Below are 17,851 nucleotides of genomic sequence, written 5' to 3' on the forward strand. Positions count from 1 at the left end.
CTGTCCTTCTTGAACTGAGGGGCCCAGAACTGGACACAATACTCCAGATGCGGCCTCACCAATGCACAATAGAGGGGGAGGAGAACCTCTCTTGACCGACTAGCCACACCCTTTCTAATGCACCCCAGGATGCCATTGGCCTTCTTAGCCACAAGGGCACATTGCTGGCTCATGGTCATCCTCCTGTCTACCAGGACCCCCATCAGGCCATCCCCAAGTCAGTGCTGGAAGATTCTTACTAGATATATAATATTTTGTTAATTAAAACACACTAAATAGCCTTGGTAGAGGTTCTTTGTTACTCCATAGCCCTGCTATTGTACTGTCTGGCAGACAGTGGTCCAACCAACACTGTGGGACATACAGGGTCTTCCTACACTACAGGATGTATAAACCTACTTACAAAGCACAAAGTGTAGGAAATTATTAAGATTGTGGCCTGGGGTTCAGCTTGAGTTGTAAAACCATAGCGAATTCTTGGTAAAATTAGGCCTGTGTACCCAAAATGCTGTCACTACCTGAGCCAGCCAACTAAAATTAAGCTTGGCTAGGTCATGAGGTCCCTCCTTTGAGCACTGTGAACTTAGACACCACATTGCCTTTTCTCATCGATCAGGTTTGTTTTTTGAAGATGGTTTGGACTGTCACAGGTACTGTAAGGAACACACTGCTCCATTTTTTTCAACTGGTGTGATGAAATATTTCTAACTGGTGTGACTTAGAAAGCTGTTTCAAACTGATGCTGCTATTGCCCTACCTTCACTCCTGCATCCAGCTGCAGAGTCCTTCCTCTTTCCCTTGCTGGGCCAGTGCTGCTTTTAAGACCAGGCACTGGACCAATACAGGGAGCAAAGCTAATCCCCCTTTTTGATTAGATTTAGGTTGGCTGAGCTCCCTGATCTACTTAACTGCCCAGTTGACTGGGATTAACTTAAGCTGCCATGGAACTGTACTACAAGAGCAAGCTTGGGGTTGTTCTAGTTTACACTGGCTTAAAGGAAGGAATGAATGTATGCTTTCATACCTGTAGCCATGATAGGAATTAGGAATCTGTCTTGTTTTTCAGCATTACAAGCTGCATTAAGAGTTACTCCCTTGTAAACAAGGACAGCCTCAGTTTGCCATGTCATAACTCCAGAGATGGAAATTTACAGGTAGCCCTTTTCCCCCCTGCAGTGCGGTCCCAGATCTCCACCATCACTGTGGCCACCTTCAACACTACCCTGGCCTCATTCAATGTGGGCTACGCAGATTTCTTCAGCGAGCACATGAGGAAGCTTTGCAACCAGGTGCCTATCCCTGAGATGCCCCACGAGCCGCTCGCATGTGCCAACCTCCCACGGAGCCTGACAGACTCCTGCATCAATTACAGTTGCCTGGAGGACACGGATCACATTGATGGAACCAACAACTTTGTCCACAAGAACGGCATGCTGGATCTCTCGGTAATTGGCAAGGAATGAGGAAAGCCAGGTCCCTCTTCTGTCAATATAGCTGTACCATTGAGATCAGGGTTTTGATGGGCTTTTCCTCCACCTCTTTATCTGACTTCTCTCAGCAGTACATAAAGGTCAGTCAGATACATTGGTGCATATCATAAAAGTCTCCTCTGAGATGCTGCAACTCCTTTTACTCCTTGCAAGGAGCGCATGTGCATGTGGAATGCACACATCAAATCTTAAGTGATTTTATTTAATGGCTGTGTTCCTGGGGCATGCACCAAGTTTCTTACGCAATAGTATAAAACTGAATAGCACCTTTCTTCTAATGGCACCTTAAAACTCACCTTTTCTGCATTCCCCTTAATGATTTGACAGCTCCTGGTGCACTGAAGCAGTGTTCTCAGGCTCACAGATGTCATCTCGTGGTTTCCTTTTCTGCCTGACTATGCCCAGCCTGTGGTTTCTTGTCTTACACCTAGATTGTGGGCTCTTGGGGGTGAGGTTTGTATGTACTTCATTCTGAGTTTGTACTGTGCCTGCTATAATGAGTCTCAGGTCTGTGACTGGAATTTCCAGGTACTAAATAGTATAAGGAGAGAAACTAAGTCTAACTTAAAATATGACGTTTGAATCCCCCAGGTGGTCCTGAAGGCTGTTTACTTGGTCCTGAACCATGACATCAGTTCCCGGATTTGTGATGTGGCACTGAACATTGTAGAGTGTTTACTTCAGCTGGGTGTGGTGCCCTGTGTAGAGAAGGTTCGGAGGAAGAGTGAGAACAAAGAAAATGAGGCCCCTGAAAAAAGACCAAGTGAAGGATCCTTCCAGCTCAAAGGGGCTGCTTCTGGTGGTTCAGCTTGTGGATTTGTGCCTCCCCCAGTTAGTGGAGCAGGAGATGGAGGGGAAGAAGGAGGTGGTGGAAGTGGTGGAGGAAGTGGAGGTGGAAATGATGGAGGTGGTGGTGGAGGAGGAGGGCCATATGAGAAGAATGACAAAAAACAAGAAAAGGTTTGTCTTGCTTCCCTTTATACGTACAGTTGATCTAGATATATGCATACATGCATACATACAAAAGATCTAGATACATACATACAAAAGATCTAGCTCTGTTAAGACAGAGCATGCATGTGAATGCGACTGCCCTTCTGTTTTCCATCCTTTTTTTTTTTTTTTTTGGCACTGCAATCACAAATTAATTTGTTTTGCTATGGTCCCCACTTGGGATTCCACTCAAGAAACACAGTTGGGAATTCAAGGACTGCAACTACTCCAGCAAAGCAGCTGCCAAAAGCAGAGTTTTGAGCCTTGTATGGACATTTTCAATATCTTTTCTAAGTGCGTGAAACCCTCAACCACAATTATTTTATGGGGGGGGGGGGGGAGGGGGGTCTTGTTATTATTCATAGCTTTTAAGAAAAAACAGAATCCAGCATGTGAGCACAGTTTGTTTTTCCTGATGGCCAGAAAGAATACATTCTTCAATATTGCTATGAGATTTCACCAAGAGATGGTGTTGCTAACCTCCAACTTAACAACTAATAGTAGCTGAATACATAAGGCATTGTAAAAAGATACTTGTCTTTCTGCTCAAGCAAGCCAACTCTCTGGGGTTTGGGCAAAATTTTTTCAAGTGCTGAATGATATTTATAGCAGTATGTAGGGAGCTTCATATTTATAGCATGACCTTTTGAGGGGAGCTGAAAGGGAGAGGGCTGGTCCCTAAACTGGAAAAATAATAGGAGTAAACATTTCAAGACTAACAACTCAGTAATGGAGTGTCTGAGAGGAGAAATGGACAGCAACTTGTTAAAAGTAAAATGCTAGAAAAATGCCAGTGATTGTGCCAGGGTTTCATACAGTCTTTCCCTCTGTAACTCTCAGGATGAAGGCCCATCGCTCAGCACCCATAGGCTGGCACTCACAATGCTGATCAAAATTGTGAAGTCCCTCGGTTGTGCCTATGGTTGTGGAGAAGGACACCGAGGGCTCTCTGGAGATCGCCTGAGACACCAGGTATTCCGGGAGAATGTAAGAGAACTAAAGCTCATTAAAGTGTCCCCCCTGTACTTCTGACATCAGCTGCTGAGATTTGCTGTCTGCACCCTCTGTAGCTTTCTCTGTACTGGCAGTAAATGTGTTGGTCTTTGCCCCAGCTCACAAACTGTGTTACAGCCCAGCTGTAGCACTTTTTCAGCTGTTGTGTTGCCTCCCAGCCTCTGGGGCTTGCTAAGAGCACACAGGAGTCCCAGGGTACTTTTGAGCACCCTAGTGGATGGGTTGTCTGGGAAGGGACAATGGGAGAGTCCCCTGTGTGAGCTGGTGTGCGTGATTTCTCACACTGACCATACCCCAACAGAGTATGCTATTTACAAGAGGTGCCACTATCCTGGACTGGATATCCAAAGTCTAAGGTGTAGTTATGTCCAGTTTTCCCAGTAGTGATTATGACAGGTGCTACTGGGCTGCATCATCAGCTCCTGATAGTTGGAGTGCACTGTGCTTGCAGGCATGTTAGAATGCTGCAAGGAAGTAGAAGGCTCATGTCCTGTTGAAGGGCTGGGTGGATGGTCACTACTGATTCCTTACATATTTTTATTCTGCCCAAGATGAAGCAGTGGAAAGTGCCCAGGTGTAGCCCAGACATCTCACTTCATCCAGAAGAGTTTGACTCCCTTGGAGAGCCTTTGAAAGGCTTTCTCCAGCACATGCCTCCTCCTTGCCTTCTGTGCTTGCAGCAGGAAGCACTTTTGATGACTGTAATGAGAACTGACACTGTGTCCCTCCATGGTGTGGGTGGGAGCCAGGTGCTCCTTCGTGGCTTATGGTTAACCTGAGCCATGCCAGCAGAGCTACAGTTTGGTTCTGGGTTCTGAGCTAGATGGCTCAGAGATGGATTGGCTACCTCCACAACATGTAGCATTCTGTTATCTAGACTGCTGGGTACTGAGGAGACTGCAGCAGCAACGTCAGTTCTGACACAGTGGGACAAGATGGGGTAAGAGAGTCCCAGTGCTAACAGTAGAAAGGTTCTGCACAGAGCACTGGTTAAACACCAACTATATTTGTCAAAATGTCAGTTAGGCTTTCATGTTGTGTTGGACCTGAGCCAACAAAACATTTAGGCCTATACATAACATTAAGCATAAATTGTAGATCTCTTGGAGGTTCTTATCACACTCACTGAATTTATGGAAAGAGATTTTCCTACCTGTCTAAGTCTGCTGCATTTTCTGTGCATTTGTCTGGCCAAACTGCTTTGCATGCACCATTCGTGTCGACTGCATGGACAATCTTGTCTGAGTTTATTGGGAAGTTAAGCGCCCTGCTGTAGGTAGCATATGTGTAAATTGATAAGGAGGTATAGGTGCATCAAATGGGTTGGGTCTGAGCCAGAGGCTGAAAAGCAGATTCCTGAGGCTAAGAACCTGTTTCACCAAGGGAACAAGCCTTGACTGAGGTGGTACATTCCTACTTCATTCATATTCGGTGAGATTTTACCTTGGGGTTAGGGAGAGGAGAGGCTTGAGACATGGCTGGCAGTGACTTCACCACCACCTCCAAACAGTGGGACCTGTACTGATGCCTTCTTGGTGCCTTCAGCACTGTCTCCTTGTGCTGAACTTCTTGTTTGCTTCAGAGGTGAACCTGTTGTCTGTTGCAGGACCTGAACCTTCTGGCTCATAGGAGAGGTTAATTTAGACAGCACAGCAAAGCACTGGCTAAGCAAGAGCAAAAATTACCCTGCTCCTATGAGCAAAACTGGAACGCATACTTTGATGTGATTTGATGGATATCATTGCAGGCTCAGAGCTGCCTCACAAAGCTGTACAAACTGGATAAGATGCAGTTCCGGCAGACCATGAGGGATTATGTGAACAGGGACTCTCTCAATAATGTGGTGGATTTCCTGCATGCTTTACTGGGATTCTGCATGGAGCCAGTCACTGACAGTAAGTACAGCTGGTAGTCAGAAACTCTCACTTGAATAACAGTACCATCAGAAGCAAGCCATGCCTTTCCTTTAAAAAAAATAAAATAATTAATTACTATCCTCAGAATATACAGACTGTATCCTCAGCCAGTGGGGGTCAGGGGAGTTGAATCTCTTCAGATTTGAACACCCAGTGATCTCACCTAGTGATCTTGCATCACCTAGTGCACCTGAAATTGAAGACCTATTGTTCATGGCTCTTCAAAGAAAATATTTTCATTCAACTATGCCTGAGGCAGGGAGTTTTCTGCTTCATGACATGATGAAGCACCACCTGGAATGGCCTGTTTAATCCAAGGTTTATTCTGAATGGAAATACAATTGAGCATTAAAACCCCCTGTGGTGATTCAGGTGAGGCAGTAAATAGCAAGAATACATTGAATGTCCAAGAACGTGAACACATAGATGCACGTGCCTGCAGTTACAAGTGTGTGTGTATGTGTGTCTATGTGTATATATGTATATATGTTTTATTTTAAAATTAGAAAAATTATTCCAGGTGCTATAAGAATGACTAAACATTTATGTTTAGTCACTGCATTCAACAATAGCTAACAATGATAGGTCACAACCCACCTCTCATCTCAGGCATTTCAGAGAAAGCATGAAAAAATACTATATAGCAACTTTTGTAAAGAAGATGTCTGTCTCTGATTGATGGGTGATCCTGCGATTTATTATTCTGGGATTGACTGATGATACTGCAATCGATTTACAATTCTGGGATCAAGTGATGATTCTGGAATCCATGATTCTGGGATATATTTACAATGCAGGGATCAGTCAGTAATTCTGGGATCAATACTTCCAGGAGCGACTGACAAGCCAGGGATCAGTCAATAACTCTGGGATCTATTTACTGGATCTATAATTGTGAGACTGATACATGATCTTGGGATTGATGGTTCTGGGATTGATTGATGACACTAGGATTGATGGGTGATCCTGGGACTGATTGAGGATTCCAGGATTGATAAGTCTGGGACTGATCAATGATTCTGGGAGGGGTTTATTATTCTGGGATCAATTACTCTGGGATGTATTGCTGGGCCTGGGATCAATTATTCTTGGATCGATTGGTGAGCCTGGTGTTGGTTAGTGATCCTGGGATAGATGACATTGGTGTCAAATTATGATCCTGGGATTGATGGTTCTGGGATGAAATTATGATCTTGAGATCGATCTATGAAGAGGGCATGAATTGATGGACATTTGTATGATTCTGGAATAGACTGCTGATCTTGAGAACAAAAATTCCTGGATTAAATTATGATCCTAGAGCGGGCAATTCTGGTATGGATTGATAGCCCTGTGATCTAGAATTCTGGGATGGATCAATAATCCTGGCATAGATGATTCTAGGAGCGATTTTTGTCCCTCAGATATATTAGTCTGGGGTTTAGAGGTGACACTGGGATCAATAATTCGGGTCTCGATTGATGTTCCTGGGATACATGATTATAAGATGGTTTTAGTGTTCTGGGATTGATAGAAGATGCCAGGATTGATGATTCTGGAAAAAAAATGATGTTTCCTGCATCGATAATTGTTGGACAGATGGATGATGCTGCAATCAATTGAGCAATGATTCTGGCTTGATTGAGGTTCCTGACTTCAATCATTCTGGGGCTCGATTGATGTTCCTGGAATCGATGATTCTGGGCTCCATTGAGGTTCCTGGGATCAATTATTCTGGCATCCATTAAGGATCCTGGGATTGATGATTCTTGCATCCATTAAGATTTCCTGGATTGATGAATCTGGGCTTGAATGAGGTCCCTGGGATTGATTATTCTGGCATCCATGGAGATTCCTCAGATCGATGATTCTGGCATCCATTGAGATTCCTTAGGTCGATGATTCTGAGCTCGACTGAGGTTCCTAGGATCCATGATTCTGGAATTCATTGAGATTCTTTAGGTCGATGATTTTGAGCTCGATTGAGGTTCCCTAGATCAATGCTTCTACGCTCGATTGAGATTCCTTAGACTGATGATTCTGGCATTCATTCTGTTTCCTTAAATCGATGATTCTGGCATCCATTGAGATTCCTTAGATCGACGATTCTGACATACATTCTGATCCCTTAGATTGATGATTCTGAGATCGATTGAGGTTCCTTAGATCAATACTTCTGCGCTCAATTGAGAATCCTCAGATCGATGATTCTGGCATCCATTCCGATTCCTTAGATCGATGTTTCTGTGCTCGATTGAGAATCCTCAGATCGACGGTTCTGAGCTCGATTGAGAATCCTCAGATCGATGATACTGCCATCCATTGTGACTCCTTAGATCGATGACTCTGAGCTCGATTGAGAATCCTCAGATCGATGATTCTGGCATCCATTGCGATTCTTTAGATCGATGACTCTGAGCTCGATTGAGAATCCTCAGATCGATGATTCTGGCATCCATTGTGATTCTTTAGATCGATGACTCTGAGCTCGATCGAGAATCCTCAGATCGATGATTCTGGCACCCATTGCGATTCCTTAAATCGATGACTCTGAGCTCGATTGAGGTTCCTGGGATCGATGATTCTGAGCTCGATTGAGGTTCCTTTGATCGATGTTTCTGCGCCCTTGTTCCTTAGATCGATGTTTCTGCGCTCGATTGAGGTTCCTTAGATCGATGATTCTGAGCTCGATTGAGAATCCTCAGATCGATGATTCTGGCATCCATTGTGATACTTTAGATCGATGACTCTGAGCTCGATTGAGGTGCCCTATATCAATGCTTCTGCGCTCGATTGAGGTTCCTTAGATCGATGTTTCTGAGCTCGATTGAGGTCCCTTAGATCTTTGATTCTGGAATCCATTGTGACTCCTTAGATCGATGACTCTGAGCTCGATTGAGAATCCTCAGATCGATGATTCTGGCATCCAATGTGATTCTTTAGATCGATGACTCTGAGCTCGATTGAGAATCCTCAGATCGATGATTCTGGCATCCATTGCGATTCTTTAGATCGATGACTCTGAGCTCGATTGAGAATCCTCAGATCGATGATTCTGGCATCCAATGTGATTCTTTAGATCGATGACTCTGAGCTCGATTGAGAATCCTCAGATCGATGATTCTGGCATCCAATGTGATTCTTTAGATCGATGACTCTGAGCTCGATTGAGAATCCTCAGATCGATGATACTGCCATCCATTGTGACTCCTTAGATCGATGACTCTGAGCTCGATTGAGAATCCTCAGATCGATGATTCTGGCATCCATTGTGATACTTTAGATCGATGACTCTGAGCTCGATTGAGGTGCCCTATATCAATGCTTCTGAGCTCGACTGAGGTTCCCTACATCAATGCTTCTGCGCTCGATTGAGGTTCCTTCGATAGATGAATCTGAGCTCGATTGAGGTTCCTTAGATCTTTGATTCTGAGCTCGATTGAGAATCCTCAGATCGATGATTCTGGCATCCATTGTGACTCCTTAGATCGATGACTCTGAGCTCGATTGAGGTTCCTTAGATCTTTGATTCTGAGCTCGATTGAGAATCCTCAGATCGATGATTCTGGCATCCATTGTGATACTTTAGATCGATGACTCTGAGCTCGATTGAGGTCCCTTAGATAGATGATTCTGGCACCCATTGTGACTCCTTCGATCGATGACTCTGAGCTCGATTGAGGTTCCTTACATCTTTGATTCTGAGCTCGACTGAGGTTCCCTACATCAATGCTTCTGAGCTCGATTGAGGTTCCTTCGATAGATGAATCTGAGCTCGATTGAGAACCCTCAGATCGATGATTCTGGCATCCATTGCGATATCTTTAAATCGATGTTTCTGCGCTCGATTGAGAATCCTCAACCGATGATTCTGGCATCCATTGTGATACTTTAGATCGATGACTCTGAGCTCGATTGAGGTTCCTTAGATCAATCACTCTGAGCTCGATTGAGGTTCCTTAGATCGAGCTCAGAATCATCGATTTAAGGAACCTCAATCGAGCGCAGAAACATCGATCTAAAGTATCACAATGGATGCCAGAATCATCGATCTAAGGAACCTCAATCGAGCTCAGAATCATCGATCTAAAGTATCACAATGGATGCCACAATAATCGATCTGAGGATTCTCAATCGAGCTCAGAATCATCGATCTAAAGAATCACAATGGATGCCAGAATAATCGATCTGAGGATTCTCAATCGAGCTCAGAATCATCGATCTAAGGGACCTCAATCGATCTCAGAATCATCGACCTAAGTATCACAATGGATGCCAGAATCATCGATCTGAGGATTCTCAATCGAGCTCAGAGTCATCGATCTAAGGAGTCACAATGGATGCCAGAATCATCGATCTAAGGGACCTCAATCGAGCTCAGAAACATCGATCTAAGGAACCTCAATCGAGCGCAGAAGCATTGATATAGGGCACCTCAATCGAGCTCAGAGTCATCGATCTAAAGTATCACAATGGATGCCAGAATCATCGATCTGAGGAACCTCAATCGAGCTCAGAATCATCGATCTAAAGAATCACAATGGATGCCAGAATCATCGATCTGAGGATTCTCAATCGAGCTCAGAATCATCGATATAAGGAACCTCAATCGAGCGCAGAAACATCGATCTAAAGTATCACAATGGATGCCAGAATCATCGATCTAAGGAACCTCAATCGAGTGCAGAAGCATTGATATTGGGAACCTCAATCGAGCTCAGAGTCATCAATCTAAAGTATTACAATGGATGCCAGAATCATCGATCTGAGGATTCTCAATCGAGCTCAGAATCATCGATCTAAGGAGTCACCATGGATGCCAGAATCATCGATCTGAGGATTCTCAATCGAGCTCAGAGTCATCGATCGAAGGAACCTCAATCGAGCGCAGAAACATCGATCTAAGGAACAACAATCGGGCGTAGAAGCATTGATCTAAGGAACCTCAATCGAGCGCAGAAGCATTGATATAGGGAACCTCAATCGAGCTCAGAATCATCGATCTAAAGAACCTCAATCGAGCGCAGAAGCATTGATATAGGGCACCTCAATCGAGCTCAGAGTCATCGATCTAAAGAATCACAGTGGATGCCAGAATCATCGATCAAAGGAACCTCAATCGAGCTCAGAGTGATTGATCTAAGGAACCTCAATCGAGCGCAGAAACATCGATCTAAAAATATCGCAATGGATGCCAGAATCATCGATCTGAGGGTTCTCAATCGAGCTCAGAATCAAAGATCTAAGGAACCACAATCGAGCTCAGATTCATCTCTGGAAGGAACCTCAATCGAGCGCAGAAGCATTGATGTAGGGAACCTCAGTCGAGCTCAGAATCAAAGATCTAAGGAACCTCAATCGAGCTCAGAGTCATCGATCTAAAGTATTACAATGGATGCCAGAATCATCGATCTGAGGATTCTCAATCGAGCTCAGAATCAAAGATCTAAGGAACCTCAATCGAGCTCAGAGTCATCGATCGAAGGAGTCACCATGGATGCCAGAATCATCGATCTAAGGAACCTCAATCGAGCTCAGAATCATCGATCTAAAGAATCAGAATCGATGCCAGAATCATCGATCTAAGGGACCTCAATCGATCTCAGAATCATCGACCTAAGTATCACAATGGATGCCAGAATCATCGATCTGAGGATTCTCAATCGAGCTCAGAGTCATCGAAGGAACCTCAATCGAGCGCAGAAGCATTGATATAGGGAACCTCAATCAAGCTCAGAGTCATCGATCTAAAGTATATACGATGGATGCCAGAATCATCGATATGAGGATTCTAAATCGAGCTCAGAATCATCGATCTAAGGAGTCACAATGGATGCCAGAATCATCGATCTAAGGAACCTCAATCGAGCTCAGAGTGATTGATCTAAGGAACCTCAATCGAGCGCAGAAACATCGATCTAAAAATATCGCAATGGATGCCAGAATCATCGATCTGAGGGTTCTCAATCGAGCTCAGAATCAAAGATCTAAGGAACCACAATCGAGCTCAGATTCATCTATGGAAGGAACCTCAATCGAGCGCAGAAGCATTGATGTAGGGAACCTCAGTCGAGCTCAGAATCAAAGATCTAAGGAACCTCAATCGAGCTCAGAGTCATCGATCTAAAGTATTACAATGGATGCCAGAATCATCGATCTGAGGGTTCTCAATCGAGCTCAGAATCAAAGATCTAAGGAACCTCAATCGAGCTCAGAGTCATCGATCGAAGGAGTCACCATGGATGCCAGAATCATCGATCTAAGGAACCTCAATCGAGCTCAGAATCATCGATCTAAAGAATCAGAATCGATGCCAGAATCATCGATCTAAGGGACCTCAATCGATCTCAGAATCATCGACCTAAGTATCACAATGGATGCCAGAATCATCGATCTGAGGATTCTCAATCGAGCTCAGAGTCATCGAAGGAACCTCAATCGAGCGCAGAAGCATTGATATAGGGAACCTCAATCAAGCTCAGAGTCATCGATCTAAAGTATATACGATGGATGCCAGAATCATCGATATGAGGATTCTAAATCGAGCTCAGAATCATCGATCTAAGGAGTCACAATGGATGCCAGAATCATCGATCTAAGGAACCTCAATCGAGCTCAGAGTGATTGATCTAAGGAACCTCAATCGAGCGCAGAAACATCGATCTAAAGATATCGCAATGGATTCCAGAATCATCGATCTGAGGGTTCTCAATCGAGCTCAGAGTCATCGATCTAAGGAGTCACAATGGATGCCAGAATCATCGATCTGAGGATTCTCAATCGAGCTCAGAATCAAAGATCTAAGGAACCTCAATCGAGCTCAGATTCATCTATCGAAGGAACCTCAATCGAGCGCAGAAGCATTGATGTAGGGAACCTCAGTCGAGCTCAGAATCAAAGATCTAAGGAACCTCAATCGAGCTCAGAGTCATCGATCTAAAGTATTACAATGGATGCCAGAATCATCGATCTGAGGATTCTCAATCGAGCTCAGAATCAAAGATCTAAGGAACCTCAATCGAGCTCAGAGTCATCTATCGAAGGAACCTCAATCGAGCGCAGAAGCATTGATGTAGAGAACCTCAGTCGAGCTCAGAATCAAAGATCTAAGGAACCTCAATCGAGCTCAGAGTCATCGATCGAAGGAGTCACCATGGATGCCAGAATCATCGATCTAAGGAACCTCAATCGAGCTCAGAATCATCGATATAAGGAACCTCAATCGAGCTCAGAGTCATCGATGTAAGGAGTCACAATGGATTCCAGAATCAAAGATCTAAGGGACCTCAATCGAGCTCAGAAACATCGATCTAAGGAACCTCAATCGAGCGCAGAAGCATTGATATAGGGCACCTCAATCGAGCTCAGAGTCATCGATCTAAAGTATCACAATGGATGCCAGAATCATCGATCTGAGGATTCTCAATCGAGCTCAGAATCATCGATCTAAGGAACCTCAATCGAGCGCAGAAACATCGATCTAAGGAACAAGGGCGCAGAAACATCGATCAAAGGAACCTCAATCGAGCTCAGAATCATCGATCTAAGGAACCTCAATCGAGCTCAGAATCATCGATCTAAGGAGTCACAATGGATGCCAGAATTATTGATCTGAGGAATCTCAATGAATTCCAGAATAATTGATCCCAGGAACCTCAATCGAGCTGTGAATTATCGATTTAAAGAATCTTAATGAATTCCAGAATCATTAATCAAAGGAACCTCAATCGAGCTCAGAATCATCGGCCTGAAGAATGTCAATGGATTCCAGAATCATCGATCCCAGGAACCTCAATCGAGTGCTGAAGCATTGATATTGGGAACCTCAATCGAGCTCAGAAACATCGATCTAAAGAACCTCAATCGAGCGCAGAAGCATTGATATAGGGCACCTCAATCGAGCTATCGATCTAAGGAGTCACAATGGATGCCAGAATCATCGATCTAAGGGACCTCAATCGAGCTCAGATACATCTAAGGAACCTCAATCGAGCGCAGAAGCATTGATATAGGGCACCTCAATCGAGCTCAGAGTCATCGATCTAAAGTATCACAATGGATGCCAGAATCATCGATCTGAGGATTCTCAATCGAGCTCAGTATCATCGATCTAAAGAATCACAATGGATGCCAGAATCATCGATCTAAGGAACCTCAATCGAGCTCAGAATCATCGATCTAAAGAACCTCAATCGAGCGCAGAAACTTCGATCTAAGGAACAACAAGGGCGCAGAAACATCGATCAAAGGAACCTCAATCGAGCTCAGAATCATCGATCCCAGGAACCTCAATCGAGCTCAGAGTCATGGATTTAAGGAATCACAATGGGTGCCAGAATCATCGATGAGGATTCTTAATCGAGCTCAGAATCATCGGTCTAAAGAATCACAATGGATGCCAGAATCATTGATCTAAGGAACCTCAATCAAGCTCAGAGTCATCGATCTGAAGAATCACAATGGATGCCAGAATCATCGATCTAAAGTATCAGAACGGATGCCAGAATCATCGACCTGAAAATTCTCAATCGAGCTCAGAAACATCGATCTAAGGCACCTCAAACAAGCTCAGAATCTTCGATCTAAGGAACCTCAATCGATCTCAGAATTATCGATCTAAGGAGTCACAGTGGATGCCAGAATCATTGATCTAACGAATATCAATCAAGCGCAGAAACATCGATTTAAGGAATCTCAATGGATGCCAGAATCACCGATCCAAGGAATCAGAATCGATGCCAGAATCATCGATCTGAGGATTCTCAATCCAGCACAGAAACATCTATCTAAGGAATCACAATCGAGCTCAGAAGCAGTGATCTAAGGAACCTCAATTCAGCTCACAATCATCGATCTAAGGACCTCAATGTATGTCAGAACCATCGATCTAAGGAACCTCAATCGAGCCCAGAATAATCAATCTAAGGAATCTCAATTTATGCCAGAATCATTGATCTAACAAATATCAATGCATGTCAGACTCATCAATCTAAGGCATCTGAATGGATGCCAGATTCATCAGTCCAAGGAATCTTAATGGATGCCAGAATCATTGATCCCAGGATCCTTAGTGGATGACAGATTCATCAAGCCCAGGAACCTCAATTGGGCCCGTAACCATCGATCTAAGGAATCTCAATGGATGCCATAATTATCGATCTAAGGAATCTCAATGAATTCCAGAATCATCGATCCCAAGAACTTCAATCGAGCTCAGAATCATCGATCTAAGGAATTAGAATGGATGCCAGAATCATCGAACTGAGGATTCTCAATCGAGCTCAGTATAATTGATCTAAGGAGTCACAATTAATGCCAGAATCATCGATCTAAGGAATCACAATGGATGCCAAAATTATTGATCTGAGGAATCTCAATGAATTCCAGAATAATTGATCCCAGGAACCTCAATCGAGCTGTGAATTATCGATTTAAAGAATCTTAATGAATTCCAGAATCATTAATCAAAGGAACCTCAATCGAGCTCAGAATCATCGGCCTGAAGAATGTCAATGGATTCCAGAATCATCGATCCCAGGAACCTCAATCAAGCTCAAAATCATCGATCTAAGGACCTCAATGGATGTCAGAATCATCGATCTCAAGAACCTCAATCGAGCTCAGAATTATCAATCTAAAGAATCTCAATGGATTCCAGAATCATCGATCTAAGGAATCTCAGTCGAGCCCAGGAACATCTAAGGAATCTCAATCGAGCTCAGAATCATCGATCTAAGGAGTCACAATGGATGCCAGAATCATCAATCTAAGGAACCAGATTAGATGCCAGAATCACTGATCCCAGGAAGGTAAACGAATACCATAAGCACTGATCTAAGGAACCTCAATGGATGCCAGAATCATCGATCCTAGGAATCCCTATCGATCTTCAAATCATCGATCTCAGGAATCTCAATTGCATCCAGAATCATCATTTGAGAACTGAATTATGGATCTTAGGAATATCAATCAAGCCCTTAATCATCAATCTCTAGGTACCTCAATTGATGCTAGAATCATCAATTTCCAGGAACCTTGATGAAGTCCAGAATCATCCATCTCGGGATCATCAATTGGTTACAGGATCATTGATCAACAGGAATCTCAATTTATGTCTGAATCGATCCCAGGAACATCCGTCAGGCCCAAAATCATCAATCACAGGACCATGAATTCATCCCCCAATTATCAATCCTAATGCTCTCAGTCCTTTCCTAAGTCATTGAAGCCAGGATCAACAGTGCAGCCAGAACCATCAGTTGAACTCAGAGCCATCAGTCGAGCTGAAATAATCGGTTCCAGGGCCATTAATTCATCCAAGAATCATCACTTTCAGGCTCATCAACTGATTCTCAAATCATCAATCCCTGGAACATCAATTCCTCCCCAAATCATCGATCCCAGGATCATAAACCTATCCCAGAATAATTGAACATCCTCAGGATAATACATCCATTCTTGGGATCATTGATTCCAGGATCACAAATCAATCCACTGGATCATCCATCCATCACAGATGTACATTATTCTGTGTATCTTGAAGTGAGATATGTGGCTAAAAGCAAGACAGAGTGGTCCTGATCTTTTACATCCGTTTAGAGTCCTCCAGTTATTTCTGGCAAGATCTTATCTTTCTCATTTATTTTACCTGTCTTTTCCGATTTATTTTTGTGGGCTGTGCTTGTGAGAACTGAGGACAGGATGGGTGGCGACTTGTTCTTGTCTTATGTGTCTGAATCCCCTTACTTGTGTCTTTAAGTCATCTTTTTTTCAAATCGTTCCTAAAACTGGGACTTGCTTGTATTTGAATTTTACAGACAAGGCTGGATTTGGTAATAACTTCACCACAATGGACAACAAGTCTACAGCCCAGAGTGTAGAGAGTATTATTGTGAGTGCTATGTTCAAGTCATTGATCACTCGCTGTGCTTCCACTACACATGAGCTGCACAGCCCGGAAAACCTGGTAAGCACTTGAGTTCATGTTAACAATAGTACTTCTCACTTGGGTGTGGACAGTGAGGCTTTACAGTGAAGAATGAATTTAGTTTAGCCAAGTCCCATGACTGTTGCAAGCTGTGCAGTCACAGTTGAAACATGATACAGATGTTATGCCCTTCTTTCCCTTGGAACTTGGGGACTTGGACAGGATACAAAGTTGTGCACCCTGAATTGCATTTTTTTCTCTGGTCAGGCTTTTCTGGGGGTCTATTAAAAGTGGATTAGTAGCATAGTCTGGAGCAAGGGATTAATGAACAAGACCACAGCCAGCATAATTCACCTTTCAGCAAAGTTAAAGCTAGTTTACTTGTTTAAGGACATGGCCCACCTGTGGCACTGTATGTGCGTTACTGAACAGCAGTTTGGTAGGTCTTCCCAAGGTTTAGACAAACATTCAATTTACTGAATTCCTGGAGGAAAGTGAGGTGCTGCTGGTTGCTTCCTACATGCTATTGCCCCCAAGTAGTCAGTAGAATGGATAATATGAGCTCTTTTTCCTAATTGGTTACTAATCTAACAGCTGATCTCAGACTACCTGTTTTATTATAAGAAATTAGGATTTTCTTATGGAAGTAATCAAGAAGCACTCTTGTGCTTCATCCTCACAGTAGAGCTGTAGAGGCACTCAAGTCCAGCTAAAGGGATAGTAATCCTGTGAGGGGGAGGGAGAGGGAAAAGGGAAACACAGTAACACCTAAAACCAGCAGAGTGGTCTGCCCATGTCCCAGTCTATTTGTTCTTATGGACATTCCTCCTTTGGAATGTTTCTCAGTGGACATTTAGGTGGTGGGATGCAGAAAAACATGCACCATTGTTGGACGTAGGCTAGGATTACCAAGCCTAAATTTTCCTTATAAAGTGTATGTATTTCTGGATCTTATTTTAGCTAGTGTGTAAGAAGAAATTTAAACACATCACTATTAAATGTGTCTATATGGAGAACACAGTATGCAGAGTATATATGTGAGGATTACCTGTTTTTCAGTCACTTTTTAAAGTGAATCTTCTGTTCAATATCTTATGAAAAAAAGAGCCTTAATCATTGTATATAGATGCAATTATTTGTTTGTTTGGGGTTTTTTGTTGTTGTGTTGAAAGCTGGCCATGCAGTTCCTACCTGGGAATTTTCAGAATAATGCAAGATCTTTCAGGAAAAATAAAAAATCAGGTTCTGTAAAACTGTTCTTTTTGCCCTCAGACATCGAGGTGATTTATCACATCATGGATGTGTATGAATGTTTGGAACTAAAAAGAGCCTTGAGTGTAGGAGTAGGTTGTGGAATGAGTGAGTCATTCCTGTCTCTTCCCATGATGTAAAGCTCTAAAATAATTAAGAACAATCCCAAGGCACCCACTGGTTTTGAAACAAAACATGCAAATTTTTTGCACTCTATTTTCCACCCAGCTCCTTCATTTGGCTTTTTTGTCCCTTTTAATATTGTGGGCTAGGTAAAGGGG

The 17,851-nt window shown here is 43.3% G+C and overlaps 1 protein-coding gene across 5 annotated transcripts in view; it reads left to right on the forward strand.

Annotated features, from left to right (window-relative positions):
• UNC80 (unc-80 homolog, NALCN channel complex subunit) overlaps nt 1-17,851 on the forward strand; it is a 133,689-nt gene that overhangs the window by 27,215 nt on the left and 88,623 nt on the right. For 4 of the 5 annotated variants that reach the window (XM_051623948.1, XM_051623951.1, XM_051623949.1 and 1 more), the window contains exons 12-16: nt 1,177-1,445; nt 2,082-2,450; nt 3,324-3,470; nt 5,245-5,392; nt 16,210-16,358. In XM_051623948.1, the coding sequence (XP_051479908.1) occupies nt 1,177-1,445; nt 2,082-2,450; nt 3,324-3,470; nt 5,245-5,392; nt 16,210-16,358 (1,082 nt within the window). The remainder of the gene's footprint in view (nt 1-1,176; nt 1,446-2,081; nt 2,451-3,323; nt 3,471-5,244; nt 5,393-16,209; nt 16,359-17,851) is intronic. The other variant, XM_051623953.1, reaches the window with a different exon arrangement.

This window comes from Apus apus, chromosome 6 (assembly GCF_020740795.1).
Source record: "Apus apus isolate bApuApu2 chromosome 6, bApuApu2.pri.cur, whole genome shotgun sequence".
Taxonomy (NCBI): Eukaryota; Metazoa; Chordata; class Aves; order Apodiformes; family Apodidae; genus Apus; species Apus apus.